The 14,630-nt window shown below is 39.4% G+C and overlaps 2 protein-coding genes across 3 annotated transcripts in view; one reads left to right on the plus strand and one right to left on the minus strand.

The window, feature by feature from the left end:
- Positions 1–68: 68 nt before the first annotated feature.
- Positions 69–9,642, minus strand: spg7 (SPG7 matrix AAA peptidase subunit, paraplegin). 2 transcript variants are annotated; one of them, XM_047363146.1, is made up of 19 exons: positions 9,512–9,642; positions 6,953–7,217; positions 6,781–6,862; positions 5,660–5,762; positions 5,468–5,557; positions 5,120–5,361; positions 4,885–5,024; positions 4,604–4,706; positions 4,384–4,509; positions 4,061–4,223; positions 3,517–3,690; positions 3,310–3,434; positions 2,874–2,976; positions 2,489–2,599; positions 2,278–2,393; positions 956–1,112; positions 643–806; positions 468–545; positions 69–369 (listed from the first exon to the last, which is right to left on the minus strand). In XM_047363146.1, the coding sequence occupies exons 2-19, from the start codon at positions 7,003–7,005 to the stop codon at positions 163–165; spliced, it is 2,337 nt and encodes a 778-aa protein (XP_047219102.1). In that variant the 5' UTR covers positions 7,006–7,217; positions 9,512–9,642; the 3' UTR covers positions 69–162. The 2 variants fall into 2 exon arrangements, with proteins under 2 accessions (XP_047219102.1, XP_047219101.1); XM_047363145.1 differs by having other exon boundaries at positions 6,781–7,217.
- A 148-nt stretch (positions 9,643–9,790) lies between these two features.
- ankrd11 (ankyrin repeat domain 11) overlaps positions 9,791–14,630 on the plus strand; it is a 115,565-nt gene continuing 110,725 nt past the window's right edge. Inside the window, exon 1 of the mRNA XM_047363147.1 lies at positions 9,791–10,206. The gene's annotated coding sequence lies outside the window, so the exon portion shown is untranslated. The remainder of the gene's footprint in view (positions 10,207–14,630) is intronic.

Here is a 14,630-nt window from a genome sequence, read left to right on the forward strand (position 1 = left end):
AATCCATCACATCTGGAAAATGATTCAGCTAAAACCTGACAGTGGTGGAAATAAACATTTATATGATGTGAGGATTCCCTGCTTTTATTAACTTCCCATCAGCTCCTGATGGAGCAACAAAAAGCAGCAGCTTATAATGAGCTTTTAGACACAGTGCAAACATCAGACTAATTGTTGATCGACGTCCTCGTCTCTGCGTTTACTGGAAGGTGGCGGTGGTTCATCCTCTTCTACGTCTTGCTTGTCCCTCTCTGCCTCCACCCAGCTCTGTGGGAGGATGATTTTCTTCGGCCCAAACGGCGACGGGCCCAGCAAGGCTTCGATGTCGTCGTAGTTCACCACCTCACGCTCCAACAGAGCATTGGCCAACTATAAATACAGACACAGTGGATTAGAAATGCTCAATGAGGGAATTCTTACAATTAAATGGAGAGCAGAAAATGTCAAAAGAAAAAGGAGAAACACACCAGAATCAGCTTGTCCCTGTTGTCCAGTAGCAGCTTCTCTGTGTGTCTGTATGCACGAGCTATTAACATCTTAGCCTCCTAAAAAAAAGCAGACGTAGCAAGATCGTAATAAACAATGACAAAAATGAATTGCATCAACATTTACAGTAAACTAAATCAAGACCAGAGAACCCACATGATCCATCTGTTGCTGCAGGCCTTGGCTGAAAGGACGCCGGCCAATGGCACCTTGCTCCTCCGTCTCAGGGAACGAGACCTGTCCCACGCTGTCGCACATGCCGTACTGCTTTACCATAGAGTAAGCCACACGTGTCACCTTCCGCAAGTCATCCTGAGCTCCTGGAGAGACAAATGGTGGAGGATTCACCCTGTGTTCTTAAGCCATACTGGAACATTCAGCAAAGCATGTGGTAAGTATGCAAAACCAGGAGAAGCAAGAGGTTACATGCTGTGATTTCAGTGGCTACATTAAAGAATGAGAGGTTCACCTGTGGTGACCTTGTTAAAAGTGATGGCCTCTGACGCTCTTCCTCCCAGAGCCATACACATGCGCTGAAACAGCTGCTCCTTGGTGAACAGGTACTGGTCGCGGGGTAAGATCTGAGCAAAACCCAGGGCTGCATTCGTCCGTGGAGCAATGGAGACCTTAGTAACACATTACAGAAACGGCCTGTTATGTTTGGAAAGATTTCTTTGACTTTCAGAAACTAGTTAAGGGTTGTAGGTGGGGTCTTACTTATTAATCTACCTTAAAACGTAAAGCTTTCTGTGAAAAACAAGAAGGTTCTGGTGCTGCTACCATGGCCTTGAGTAATAGTGTCAGAACCTAGTGATGGTCATTCCAGCCTTTATGAAGCTATTAACCCTTGTTTGAAGTATTGTATTGAAAAATGGTTCACTACTCGAAGCTTCATTTGTTGTATCCCAGGGTGACACCTGCTTTGAGTTTTGTTAGATTCCAAATAAATTACTTAAATTACACTGAAATCTAACATCACTCTATGTGCATCTGTTATTTGCGTTTCTTGCCTTATAAAGCATCTGAAATAAAGGTTTTACAGCCAAAGGAATATTTCTCCCCCCTAAGAATTCGCTTATATTCCAAATTACACACTGGACAGAGAACGTATTAACAATGGTCAATGAGGCTGGGAATGTAATTATTATTGTTATAATATAACGTATCTAGGATCCAGTTTAGCCACCAGTGCACAAGAACTAGGTCAGGCACCACAGTGAAGGAGTCTTTCACTATGAAATCCACAAGTTCGTCATCTAGCTCATGCTTTCTGGCCACTAACATAGTTTAAAGCTTTTCGTAGACATGTAGTAAGCAGACAAGAAGATATGCATTAACAGTATGAACTTGTGTGAAAGAGCAGTTCTGTCACTGACCACACACATATCTGTTCGGTGCTGAGTTTGAAGCAAGCTTCAGAGCCAGGATATGTTCTTTAACTGCATAAAATACGTCTATCCTTATTTATTTCATCGTTGCGTCATCAGATTCAGGGGCAGCCAGACAAACTAAGCCACGCATTTCCTGTATATAGGCCTGATTGTCTAGTATTCGTTTCAGATTTTCTAGATGCATCAAAAACTCCACGAAGAGCCTCTAAACGATCCAAAATGATGCATTAAAACTTCTATTTTAATGTCGAGGTTCTGTCTGGTTTAAAACTGTTAACTGGTTTTCTCTGTTACAAAGAAAATATCAAAAGGAAAGGTTATGTCTCAATTCATTTACACAAAGATCCACTTATGGTAGACATACAACAAATGTTAAAAGCTACATAAAGAAGCGTGCTACCTTCATCACTGCCTCTGTGTGCTCGAGCAGCCATCCTACCAAGGCGTGTCCCGACTCGTGGAAGGCAACCACCCTCTGCTCTTCTTTAGACAGGATTTTGCTTTTCTTCACGCTCCCTGAACAAACACACCCACATCAGTCCAGCGGTTGTCAGAGTAGCACATCATGACAGGTGAAACGTTTTGTCCTCAAAGCGTCTGCATTACTGTACCCGCTATCACTCTTTCCACAGCGTACTCAAAGTTGAAAGTATCAATGGACTTGAAACCCTCTCTGGCGGCGTGCAGTGCAGCTTCGTTACAAATGTTTGCAATGTCTGCGCCTGCAGGAGGAAAGCGGGCTCTTGTGAACTTTATCGTACTTTCAGGACAAATATGAGTCAGAGTATCACATTTTTACTGTCCCAAAACACACAAAAAAAGTAATGTTGAAAAATAAAAACAATATTCTTTGTCATGTTTAAATAAAAAAAATGACTACATATGAATGACACATTTATGTACATTTCTAACAGGTAAGTCATTTAAAGGCAAATTGACAGAAAACATCTATTAGTTTTTGTTATGGATAGAATAAAGTGGAGAATATGCATGTACCGCTGAACCCAGGGGTGAGCTCAGCCAGACGCAGAGAATAGAAATGAGCTGGTTGAGTCAGCTTCAAGATCTTCAGATGTTGCTCAAAGATCTCCTTCCTCTCCTGAAAGGAAAAGAATTAGAATAAGACCAACCAGATTTAAGCCACTAAACCAGCTGTTAAGGCTTAATGATATGCTGCTGAGAATGTTTATCTGACTGCGCCGCTCCGTAAGACGTTGGACCAAACTGTTCCTAAAATTATGTTTATGAAAAAAACTAGAAAAGTAGCAGTTGCTGGAAATGAACAACTTTACAAATATGATGCAGAAGGCCTTGATTTATGATTGGTAAAACTCTGGTAACCTGTGAACCAATTAAAATGTGAGGCCTATTAAACACAATTAACTACCGTACTGCAAATGAATCAAGGTTCATCAGGATTGCTTTAAATTACCTGCAGAGTGGGAAGATCTATGAAGATGTGTCTGTCAAGCCTGCCTGGCCTCATAAGAGCATTATCCAATATGTCTGCTCTGTTAGTGGAGGCAAGGACAATGACGTGGTCTGTTGTTCCCATTCCTGCCAAGGAAAATGATCTCAAACTGTTATTAAGCCACTCAACAAGCCACCAAACCAGAGTGAAACATTGTATTTCACTCACCATCCATCTCCACCAGGAGCTGGTTGAGAGTCTGCTCCTCCTCAGTGTTGGAGAAACCTGACATATTGGTGGAGCGCTTCTTTCCCACAGCATCGATCTCATCGATGTAGACGATGCAAGGTGCTCGAGCACGGGCCTCTTTAAACAGACTCCTGACCCTGGCAGCACCAAGACCTGCACACAATCACAGTGCAAGTCATGACCTGGGGAGTATGTTATAAAGCGCTTATTTTGTTAAAGGCATTCTTTTGAAAAGCAATTCATTAGCCAGAGTTGGTCATCTTTAGGAAAACTCTTAAAGGGCCACAGTTTTGAATGCATTAATTTCCTTTTTAAACCATTTGAAATAAACTTCTAATATTGAAACAGAAGTATACAACACAAGCAAACATTCCAAAATTAAATAAATATAATGAATATTTTTCAAACCAATAACATCTCCCTTTATATCAGTTATATCTGGAGTAAAACACTGAATCTTCATGTGTTTTTCTACTTTGACCTGTTGATTTTTGGATTATTTCTTCTATTTTTTTGTGCTTACCTCCAATGACCTCCACAAACTCAGAGCCAGCCATAGCCAGAAATGGCACCTGAGCCTCTGTTGCTACAGCCTTGGCCAGCAGGGTCTTCCCACATCCTGGGGGCCCGAGTAGCAATGCTCCTTTAGGAACCTTGGCTCCCAGCTGCAGGTATCGTTCTGGACTCTAACAATGAATACCAATAATAAAGTAACTATCATTAAACTTAATTCAGGAAAATCACTAAGATTGAAATGATCTCTTTCTTCAACTCATTGATCTTTATTTAGAAACTTAACATGTGATTTTTCAGAGATGAAATCAATACAAGAGTGTGGTTTCTTACCTTGAGGTAGTCAACAAATTCCTTTACCTCCATCTTAGCCTCGTGCATGCCGGCTACATCTTTAAAACTCACACCTTTACCGGATTTACCATCAACAATGGTGAACTTGGCCATCTTCAGCTGATTCTGTTGAGTTTTTGTTTAGGGAAACAGAGTTAGCATGTTAGAGTCTAAAACCACCAGAGCAAAACAGGCAGGTAATGGTGTTTATGCAACTCACAAAAGCACTGAAGCCCCCTTCTCTGCCGCCCATGCCTGCAAGTCGGAAGATATACCAGAGAATAGCCACACCTATAGCCGCCATTCCCAGAGCATAGACTGCACTGCAAAAACATGACAATAAGTTTCAGAAGTTAATATGTTTGAGGAAAATATTGCCCTGTCTGTTTAAATGTATAAACCCTACCTCAAACAAGCCAAGGTTTCTTTGACAAACTATTAGTGTTTAAGCACAAGATATTGGGACTTCAACCCTGTTCTGTTAAAAATATAGATTCTTACTTTCCAAAGAATCCAGTGCGTTTGTACGACACTGGTATCCTGTCCTTAGTGTCGACGTTTAGTTCCTCCTCTGCTGCTCGCAGCTTTTCCTCAAATTTGTCAATGTTTGCAACCTGCATTCTGTACATGAGTGCCAGCCTCTGCAAAGCAATTAATATGAAAGGAAAAGAGATATTAGCTTGAACATCTCACCTGCTGCTTAGCTTCAGGTGCTAACCAACCCCAAACAACCTACAGGCCTTCCAAAGATGACAGCCCCGGGATGAAGGTAGATTTCTACAATGTCACTCTCAGGGACCACCTGCACACGGGACACCTCTCCCTTGGCCAGCATCTCGTTGACAAAGTCATTCCAGGAGATGTTGCCGCCGCTGGTATTGATGGAGTTCAGCAGGCTCATAATGAGTGCTATAATGAACAGCGTCCGCAGGCGCTCGCGGTACATCTGATCCTCCTGCTCGCGCCGTTTCTTCTCCTCTGAAATGTGAAGCAGAGACCTGAAGAAGACTTTGTGATAAAAGAAAAATGTGTTGCAGTTCTTTACTTGTCAGTCTGATGGCAGCTAAAGCAGTTTATCACATACCTTCATCTTCTTCGGGATTTTTTCCTTTTGGCCCAGAACTGTTATTTTTCTGTTTTTTAGCTCGAGACGCACTGAAAAAGTTAATTGCCCCTGAAAGTAAATATATATATATTTATTTTCACAAAGTGTCAGCATTTAAAAACAGGCATCATATAAAGAGACATTTATAAAATAGGTAAGTTTATTGTGTACCTAATAAATTAACTAAACCAACAGGGTTCCTCAGCAGGTTGCTTCTAATTAACTCTTTGCTGAGTCCAACCATGCCAGGACCCAAAGGTTTGTGGAGAAGACTCTGAAATCATAAATCAGAGGGAACAGAAGTCTTAACATGACAGGTTGATAATATATTACAAGTACATCTGAAAAGAAAATGACAAGAAAACACAATTTAATATGAATAATCTCTGAAAAATAACAATAGAAAAAAGATTTCCCAGTACTCATCATTTAATCTAACAGCAGGGTTGGGTCTGCCCCACTAAATAATTTCAATATTCAAAATCAGAACTTTACCAGGTATGCTGTAACCAGACAAGATCCCACACAGAAAAAGTGTCTGCTTTCTCTTATAAGGCAGGAACCTGCAGAAGCAAGGACTATTACATCTTCCTATCCATAAAACAATGGTTCTTAACTGCAAATTCTTGCATATTCTCATTTTTGGACTAGTCACGGCTGCATACCGAGCAAAGGCTTTTTATGGTTTTGTCTCTTATGTAATTTGTTTCTATCCATAATCAACTAATTTAACTAATATTGTGCATTATTATTTTTGGTTTTAAAGCATCCGCCACTAAATTTGGCACATTTGCACATAGGATTCAAGCACGTGCCTTGATTAAAGTGCATTGCCACTTTTAAATGAAACAAAAACAAAAAAAGACAAAGATGAAAGAAAAGAAAAATTCCTAAATTTACAGAAAAGAAGAAGCTCTAAAAATAAGGAGAAATCACTTTATTGTGTGGATCCCTATCTTTTGGTGTTTTATATGTTTATATATATATATAATATATTATATAAAGATAGAGAACAAGATTAGATAATATATATATATGTTTTTTTTTCTTTCATTAACCTGCCCAGAACTAAGGACAGACATTTCCCTGATGGCTAAATCTGGCACAGTTAGTGGTTTTAGCCAGGTTTATTAATGTTGGACTGTCGAACTGCAGATAAAAATCTCTGTGGCTAGGTCAAATTGGCCAAACCTTACACCATTAACAATTTTCACGACTAACTAGAAAGAAAAGCTGGTGAACTGTGGAGATTTATTGTGAAATGTGCTTCTGTCTTTCAGGCTCTGGCTTACCTGGATGAGTTTCTTCTGTGGCTGACCTGTTAGTGTCCGCTCCGATCTTAAAAGATGAAGTGTCTTCCTGACATTAGCACACCTGGACAGCGCATTCCCAGCACATTCACCGGATATCACTTTGTTTGTTAAAACATGACAGTTTCGCCTTGAGAGGGTCCATAACACACACCTGCTGTATTTTCTACAGATTCCAGCACTGTTCGGCAACAAAAGAGCTGACATGGCGTCTATTACCGGTGAATGTGGATATTAACTTAACAAAAACAGAGCCATGGAGTAAGTCTTCCACGAAGATCCGGTTTTAGACACATTTGTTTTTACCCAAACCTCAGTCTGGAGCTAGCATGATGCTATGTTATCCAACCGAAACAACTCTTCTTCTTCTTTGAAGCTCAGTGAAGGTTACGAAGTGGCTCCCACAGCGACACTGCCACCTGTGGGACATTAACAGTATCAGTACGGCTCACTCACGGCGTGTTATCCCACAAATAAAACGGAGTCATTTTTTCTAGTTCATCACATTTATGCCTATATCTTCATTGATTCATCTATTAACTATGCGAGAGAATAAAACCTATAAAAGTAATACAAGTATGTAAACCTCTCAGTGACCTTGGCTGCTTCATTGTGTAAAGCATTATGCCAGGGAAATAACAATGTTTTATTTGAACACAAAAGTAGCAATCCAATCATAAATGTATTGTAACGTTCAGTTAGAACACCCAAGCATCAGAGGTTTTGCTCTCACCACCAGTTTATTGAGGTTGAACAATAATAGGGCAGCTCACGCTGGATAACCCTGCCAACACTTTCTCAATCCACAGTCAACAACAACCTCGCTTCAGCAGGCGGTCCAATTCTTTGCAGTACAACCAAAAAAAACATCCTAACTTAAAGGAACAGTAACAGTGCAACAGAAATAATAATCACCTAACAATAATTTATTATGGATTACTGAGGCATACATTTATAGAGATATGTGTGATCAAACAGCTGTGGCAATTTATTTTGGATTCTGTGTGGTGGTAAACCTAGTCCTAGTAACAACCAACCCATCACTCCAGAAACAACATTTTAATTTCAATTCAATTCAAAGATACTTTATTGATCCCCGAGGGGAAATTAGAATTCCAGTACAACACATCCAAACATACATCATGACACAAGACAAGGGGGGGGACGGGTCACCAAGGCTTTGCTGCCCACTCACAGGCGCTGCCCTTGCTAGATGAGAAAAGAGGCCACATTAGGTAAGTAGAGGAGAAAAAATCATATTTCACACTTTATCCTTAGCAGGATACAGTTTGAGATTGCAAAAAACCTCAGCACAAAGAAGCAACAAGTTTACAAAACAGCATCAAGCCGGGAACGGTGAAGGCGATGTGAGGGGGTGCATATGTTTATCTTGAGCATGTGTGTGTGTGTGCAAGTAAGTCCATGAAGCACTGTCACAGAGGCCATTGTCCTTGATGGTACGTTGGAATGTACATCAACCAGCCAAGTTCTGAGCAGGTCCACAGATGTCCTCAGGGAAGGGAGGATTTTATGCCCTTAAGTAATTTGATAAGAATTTAGAGGTTTTTGTACTGTGATAAAGTGCTTGAATTCCATTGAGATAGTGTGGTAAAAGCAGTGATGGCATTTCAGCAGTTGATAAATACCTTAGAAATTTTTATAAAATACTGACTGTTTAAAACTGTGTTTAAAAGCTAGTGGCATCTGTTAATCAAGATTTCCCATTTAAAAAAAAAAAATTGGTACCATTTTTGATTAAATGTCTGGATCAATAAACTCAAGAAAAACTTATTTTTGAAACAAAATATATAAAAATAAATAAACAAATAAAAATTTGACCTCCAAAATATTTTTCTCTGCAACCAGAGAAAAATTTACAGGAATAAATGATCCTGTAATCTTTAGGTTGCAGTGCGCCCGTGCTCCAGCAGAGGGCACTATTGTTTAAGGTGAGAGGATGACGCTCTCAAATTAAGCTCCAGTGAAGTTGTAAACATAAATAGCACGTTCTGTTAGAACGTGGTCCAAGTCTGCTCCTTTATACATAACGTTTATTTCAAATAATTATATAAAAACTATGTTTCAAAAGAATTCCCTTTGTCTTTTAACCAATTATTAAATTAGTCCGTAGTTTTCTATTGGATGAGAAAACATGCAAAGCGCTGTCTGTCATGTCCCCGCCTTCGGTTTTGGTAAATAATTAACGTATTTACAATATAATACGTGCACAAGTCACTTTGAGTCACTTTGAGTATGCAATAGGGGTAGGAAAGTTTCTCCTTATACCAATGAGAACCCCCGTATCATTGCTTCGTGTTTTATTTTGATCCGGCGGGCGTTTGAATTCAACACCCATACGTCCCGCTTCAATCTAAACGACACTACCTGTATTAGCTCAACGTTTAGCTTCGAACCAATACCCCCGCAGGAGGCTGTTCCGATGTTTATTTTGAACATAAATTTAACACTTGATAACAGCCTAACTTTCGATGCTTCCCACGTTTTGGTCAGGCTGAAGTTATATGTGAAACCATACATATACGTAGCGTGTTTTCTTTACATATTTTATAATATGGTGCTTAGTAGCTTTTGGAATACTTACAAATATTTAATGTCTTTCTGTATTCACCGCAATGTCTACATTTATTTTTTTTTTTAAATATATATATATACACCCTTTTACGGTTTTTACCAATATAGGAAACAAGCCTACCCAAAGCCTGAACTCCATTTCCTTTGCTCGGTCCTCCCAACTGCATAATGGAGTGTGGTGTCTCACGTTTGAAACTGTGAGGTATATTCAGCCACGTTGGAACCTAGTTCCACTCGTCTTTTAACGGAGGTTTGCTCCCTTCACGGATCCAAAATGGAGTCTGTTTCCTCTTGCAGGAGAGGTATCCGCCTACATTGCCAGAGCCTATGAGAGAGCTCTTTTCATCCGGGATGAGTTTCCGTCTCGACCGTCTACACACTGAAGTCAAAGGCCGCTTGAAAACCGCTCGAAGGGGTTGGCGTAGAGGATTAAAGCCAAACAGAAATATGCTCTTTTGACGCTTTACGTTTACCCAAGCACGTCTGCCGTTTTACAAAAGGACCCTTAAAGGCTTTTAGGTCGTGGTGAAGAAGAAATAGCTGCGCCGCAAACATGTTTTCCTGGATATTTTAGCCATCGTTTCTTTGGACGTCTGTTTGTTGGTCTACACTGTTTTAAGAAGCTAGCGCTAGCAGCAGCGACTCTGGTGAGCTGGGTTTAGCTGCAATGGTCCTCACCACCATATGCGAATGTCTCCGGAATTTATGTTGAACCGACCGCGACAAATGGGAGCATCCAGCAACAGTCGAAAACACTGCGGCATAGACTAAATGCTAAACTTTCACATGATTATTTAAATTCGACTTCAGACGGAGGTAAGTGTCGTGTTACCAACCCTGCAATGCTAATATGTTAACAACAACAAACTGACTCCTGCGGCTCATATGGTTTCACTCTGGTTGAAGCATGTTGCGACAAAAGGTCAATTTGCAGTATCTTTATTTACTCGTAGCTTTTATTAAGCATTTACAATAATAAAAAGTGAATGTGCTGTTTCATTGTGTAATACTAGCTTTATGTGCTTGTTTTTATGTAGATTTTTATTTTATTTTACTCTGGTAAGCTAAGTTGTGGATGTGTTGATGATTTGAAGAAAGCAGTGATTCATTAGGGATAAACAGAAACGACTTCATTATTTTGTTATACGTTTGGCTTGCAGATTTAATAAACATTTTTGATGAATCATAACTAGTGTGTGATGAGATTGGCATAGTTAGTATGTTGGCTTTTGACAATAAGATATTTTGCATATCTTGTCTTGAGTAGAAACAGTATATTCCTTATCCACGTTAAGTTTTAGGGTTGTATTTTGCTTACATTTCAAGGGATACTCCCCCTTTTCCCAGACAATAATTAAGATTACAGATCTCAGGAGAATGCACTTAATAACATCCAAATGTGGCCCCATTTTAAACGGCTCGCTGGTGGTGCTCATTTGGCAGTTGATCTAACACACTACCAGTCTGTCTGCTTTTCCATTAGCTCTGCACAGTGTCATGAGTTTCAAGCGCCAAGCGCCAAGTGTTGGGCATTTGCTCGACTGTTCCAGAACTGCAGCTAAATAAATGTGTTTTACACGAGCAATGCTTTAGATCTCTGGAGAAGAAAGTCCTAAAGCCTTGCGGAGCTGTTAAGGAGAATGTTTTGAATCATTTGTGTGCTACCAGAAATGATCAGTTGCTATCAGGTGTATTTATTTACAAGCTTAACGTTGGACTGTAACATGTTTGATTGCATCTGAGCAAGTTCAGCAGTGTGCATGTGTGTTCCCGGTAGAATGAAATATAACTCAATGGCTTTAATAGAACTGAAATATAGAGGCAAAGCCTATTGCTTTGGTGCAGTACCCGTAGTCAGAATAACACTGCAGTGCTGCTGGTGGTATTTTTCACTGAGACACTGAATGTGTTGGAGCTTTTAGTAGCTTGGGTCTGCTACACTGGAGATGCATTGATGCATATTACTGTTTCAGTTGAACTTGGCCTCTATTTTAATATTTTCTGGATCTGCAATGTTAGGACCACTGTGATTGATTCAAACAGTTTTTTTCCCCAGTTTATATTGCCATGTCTGCTGGCTTTTTTATGCAGTCTCATAAAAATAGTGTAGTCAGTATTACTATGTCAACAGTGCTGTCAGTTAGATAGTCTGATATCGTTTTTATAAGGGCTGATAATTGCAGAGGCACTGAACTCCCCCAAATCTGCTTGTGTCATCCGGTTCCCATTAGTGCTGCTAAGACATTTCTCCTGTTCCCATAAGTGATACCAGACAATCATGGTATACCCTCTGTCTGCAACAGGAAATGGAGCTCTGCTGGGGTTAAAAAGGTCATTAGCTCAAAAGTCCATAAACTCGACAGATTGCTTTTTTATTTTTCCTTGTATGTGGTGCTAACCTGTCCTGTAAAGAAGATTGCACAGTATTAGGAATGCATGTGCTTGTGATGTAGTGATATGTAATGCAATGACATTTAGCACTTCATTATTAAAACTGGAGGTAATTATGAAATGTTGGGACAGTTAATGGGGTGACATCTCTGATTTCAAGTTGTTTTTCCATTTCTTTGGAAAAAGGATTTATAGTTGTTTGCCTTAAATTCCTGCTCACTAGACTCACTTGCTTTTTTATTAGTTATACCTTACTACTACCTTGTTGGACCCCACTATGGCCTCAGAACTGCTTTTAGTATTTCATTGCATAGATTCAACAAGTTATCAAAATGATTCCTTAGAAATTGTGGTCAATATTGACATGATGGCATAACACAGTTGCTGCAGATTTGTCAGTTGTACATCCATGACATAAATCTCCTGTTCCAGCACACCCCAAAGAGTCTTTTTCAATCAGAAGACAGGGTACACTGTGATCATAAAGGGGTGGGCATGACCAGGAACAATGCAACGTTAGGCTGTGGCATATTAACAATGCTCAGTTGGAGCCAAGTAGACCAAAGTGTGACAAGAAAATAACCACAATATGATTACACCATCCCCACCTGCATGAACCGTTCATACAAGGTGGGATGGATCCATGCTTTCATGTTGTTCACTCCAAATTCCGAACTCCGAGTGTCGCGGGGGAAATTGAGACACATCTGACCACAGGCTATGATATCTGAATTGTTGCATCAGTTTCATGTTCTTAGCTGACAGGAGTGTCTATTGGTGTAGCTTTCTGCTGCTGTACCCTGTCTTCTTTAAAGTTTGACGAGTTGTAGATCAAAGTATTCCACATATTGAGTTGGTTGGCAAGTATTCAAGCAATTGCTGCCTTTCTTTTACCTTGAACCGGTCTGACCATTCACCTCCTACATCAGAGTACTTGCATGTGGTTTATGTTTTATTATTTGCACACTGGTTGTATTCAGTAATGTAAACAAAGTCGAGAGTTGCTGTTTTCGTAGAATATGTTACAGAGAAATTTGTAAAACGGCATTGTTGTTCCCAGAAAAATTTGCTTGTTTGCTTCAGTAACTACCAGCTCGGTGGTAAAAAGAGCTTCATTAATTTTTCTAAACAGAATTGGTCTGTTGACCTAAAAACAGAAACGGAAAATATGCAACCTCTGCCTTTTAGAGATCTATGGTCTTTTGAGACGTTTTTTTTTTTTTTTTTTTTCATGTTCTCTGTTGTATCAGTTTTGGTGTATATCATCACAATGACAGACAATTATTTACATACAGTACATTGGCTCAAATGCGGCAACACACACTGCAGAACAACACAATGCTGCAGCAAATATCTCATCTGGGAAAATACTTTGTGAAGTGGAGATTGTGCACACTTTTAATGAGTTTACTATTACAATATAACATATTTATTGTGCAGGTCTGCCTGTAAATATGACATCATTTCTCATAGCTAATCTCAAGACCCCTTGAAATATTTTTGTCATCACAAAAGCACAAAGCAACGTATTGTTGCAGCAGCTTAACAAAAGCAAACCTGTCTGTCTTCTTTTATTTGGTGTATGCAGGATTGTTGCCGTATGCACATCTTCATAACTAGTATAGCCAAAGCCAATTGCAGGCTGTTTGGATCACTGAAGTGTCAAGGATTATTGTGTATTGATATGGAGAGCTCTAAACCTAACCATCTTCTAATTATTTAGTTTAATTCAAACTGTTTTACTGCGTTATACTATAAAAAAAATGAAATTCTACAAATACTGGTCATTAATGTACCTGGTAACTAATACCTGAAATGAATTAAATCGCTGGTATGTGAACTTGGTATGTAATTGGTTGTTAAATGAATTGGTAGGCTTTTGGTAATTCTCAAGTTTTTAAAGTACTAAAATCTCTTTGATTAAGGATTAGGATCACTGTTTAATACTTAAAACTAGGGCTGCACGATGTTAGAAAATCTTGGGATAGCGATGATCATGGTAAAAAAAAAATTTTTTCTTTTCTCTCATTCTCATTGTGCTTCCTACACTTTAGCCTTTTGGGTAATGTAATTTGTGTCCAGTGTGAGGTGCTGCTGTCAGGCTAGCTAAATAATATACTGGTTTGCATACCTTTTTTGTCCTTTTGTAGTTTTGGTCGCCTCATACTGGGTCAAAAACAGCCAGTTACGAAGGGAGTCTTCATAATAACCATACAGCAATCCATGTCTGGTGTGGAGACGTTTTGTTCCTACCTTGTCAGATGATGAGTTTTTGGTAATTTTCTATAATCTGTATATAGAGGTGATTGTCTTACCCAGAATGGCTAGAAATATGATAACAGCAGGTTGTCCAGTTATTCCAGTCTTCCTTTACATGGTGGAAGACCAACCACATAGTCAATGGGGGATTAATCTGAGAAATTCAGTCTTGTCGATGTATATTTGAAGACATTAAAATACTTACTTTCATTTGGATGCAATACCCAGCCTTTTTTTTTTGTCTAATGATGAGTAAATAGATACACTGACACAAAATTCTGTAGTACATTAGTTTCCAAAGCACCTCTTACATAGATTCTGGCCTTTATGCCGTCTTAAAATGGATGTTTTGTAATAACAAACTTATAGTTGACACACACACACACACTACATTTTGCAATTTCCCACTTATAAAAATGCAACATTTGGGGTGTTTCAAACAGAAGGATAAACTTGTAGTTCTTGTTTGGTGGGAGAAAATGTTCTGGTTTCTAGTCCAGGACCCACTCTGGCTGCTTTCTGTCTATGCATGCTCTCCCCTCCCCCTCAAGTACTTAGAGTGTGGCCCTTTTAGGTAAACAAGCATGGCT

Source organism: Girardinichthys multiradiatus, chromosome 4 (genome assembly GCF_021462225.1).
Source record: "Girardinichthys multiradiatus isolate DD_20200921_A chromosome 4, DD_fGirMul_XY1, whole genome shotgun sequence".
Classification (NCBI taxonomy): Eukaryota; Metazoa; Chordata; class Actinopteri; order Cyprinodontiformes; family Goodeidae; genus Girardinichthys; species Girardinichthys multiradiatus.

Excerpts from the sequence above, each read along its gene's own strand:
- spg7 (XM_047363145.1), bottom strand. The coding sequence starts at position 7,005 with ATGTCAGCTCTTTTGTTGCCGAACAGTGCTGGAATCTGTAGAAAATAC. Across the intron at positions 5,558-5,659 it reads TGGTTTAGTTAATTTATTAG|GGGCAATTAACTTTTTCAGT; the intron begins GTACACAATAAA and ends ATTTACTTTCAG. Across the intron at positions 5,362-5,467 it reads AAATCCCGAAGAAGATGAAG|AGGAGAAGAAACGGCGCGAG; the intron begins GTATGTGATAAA and ends TTCACATTTCAG.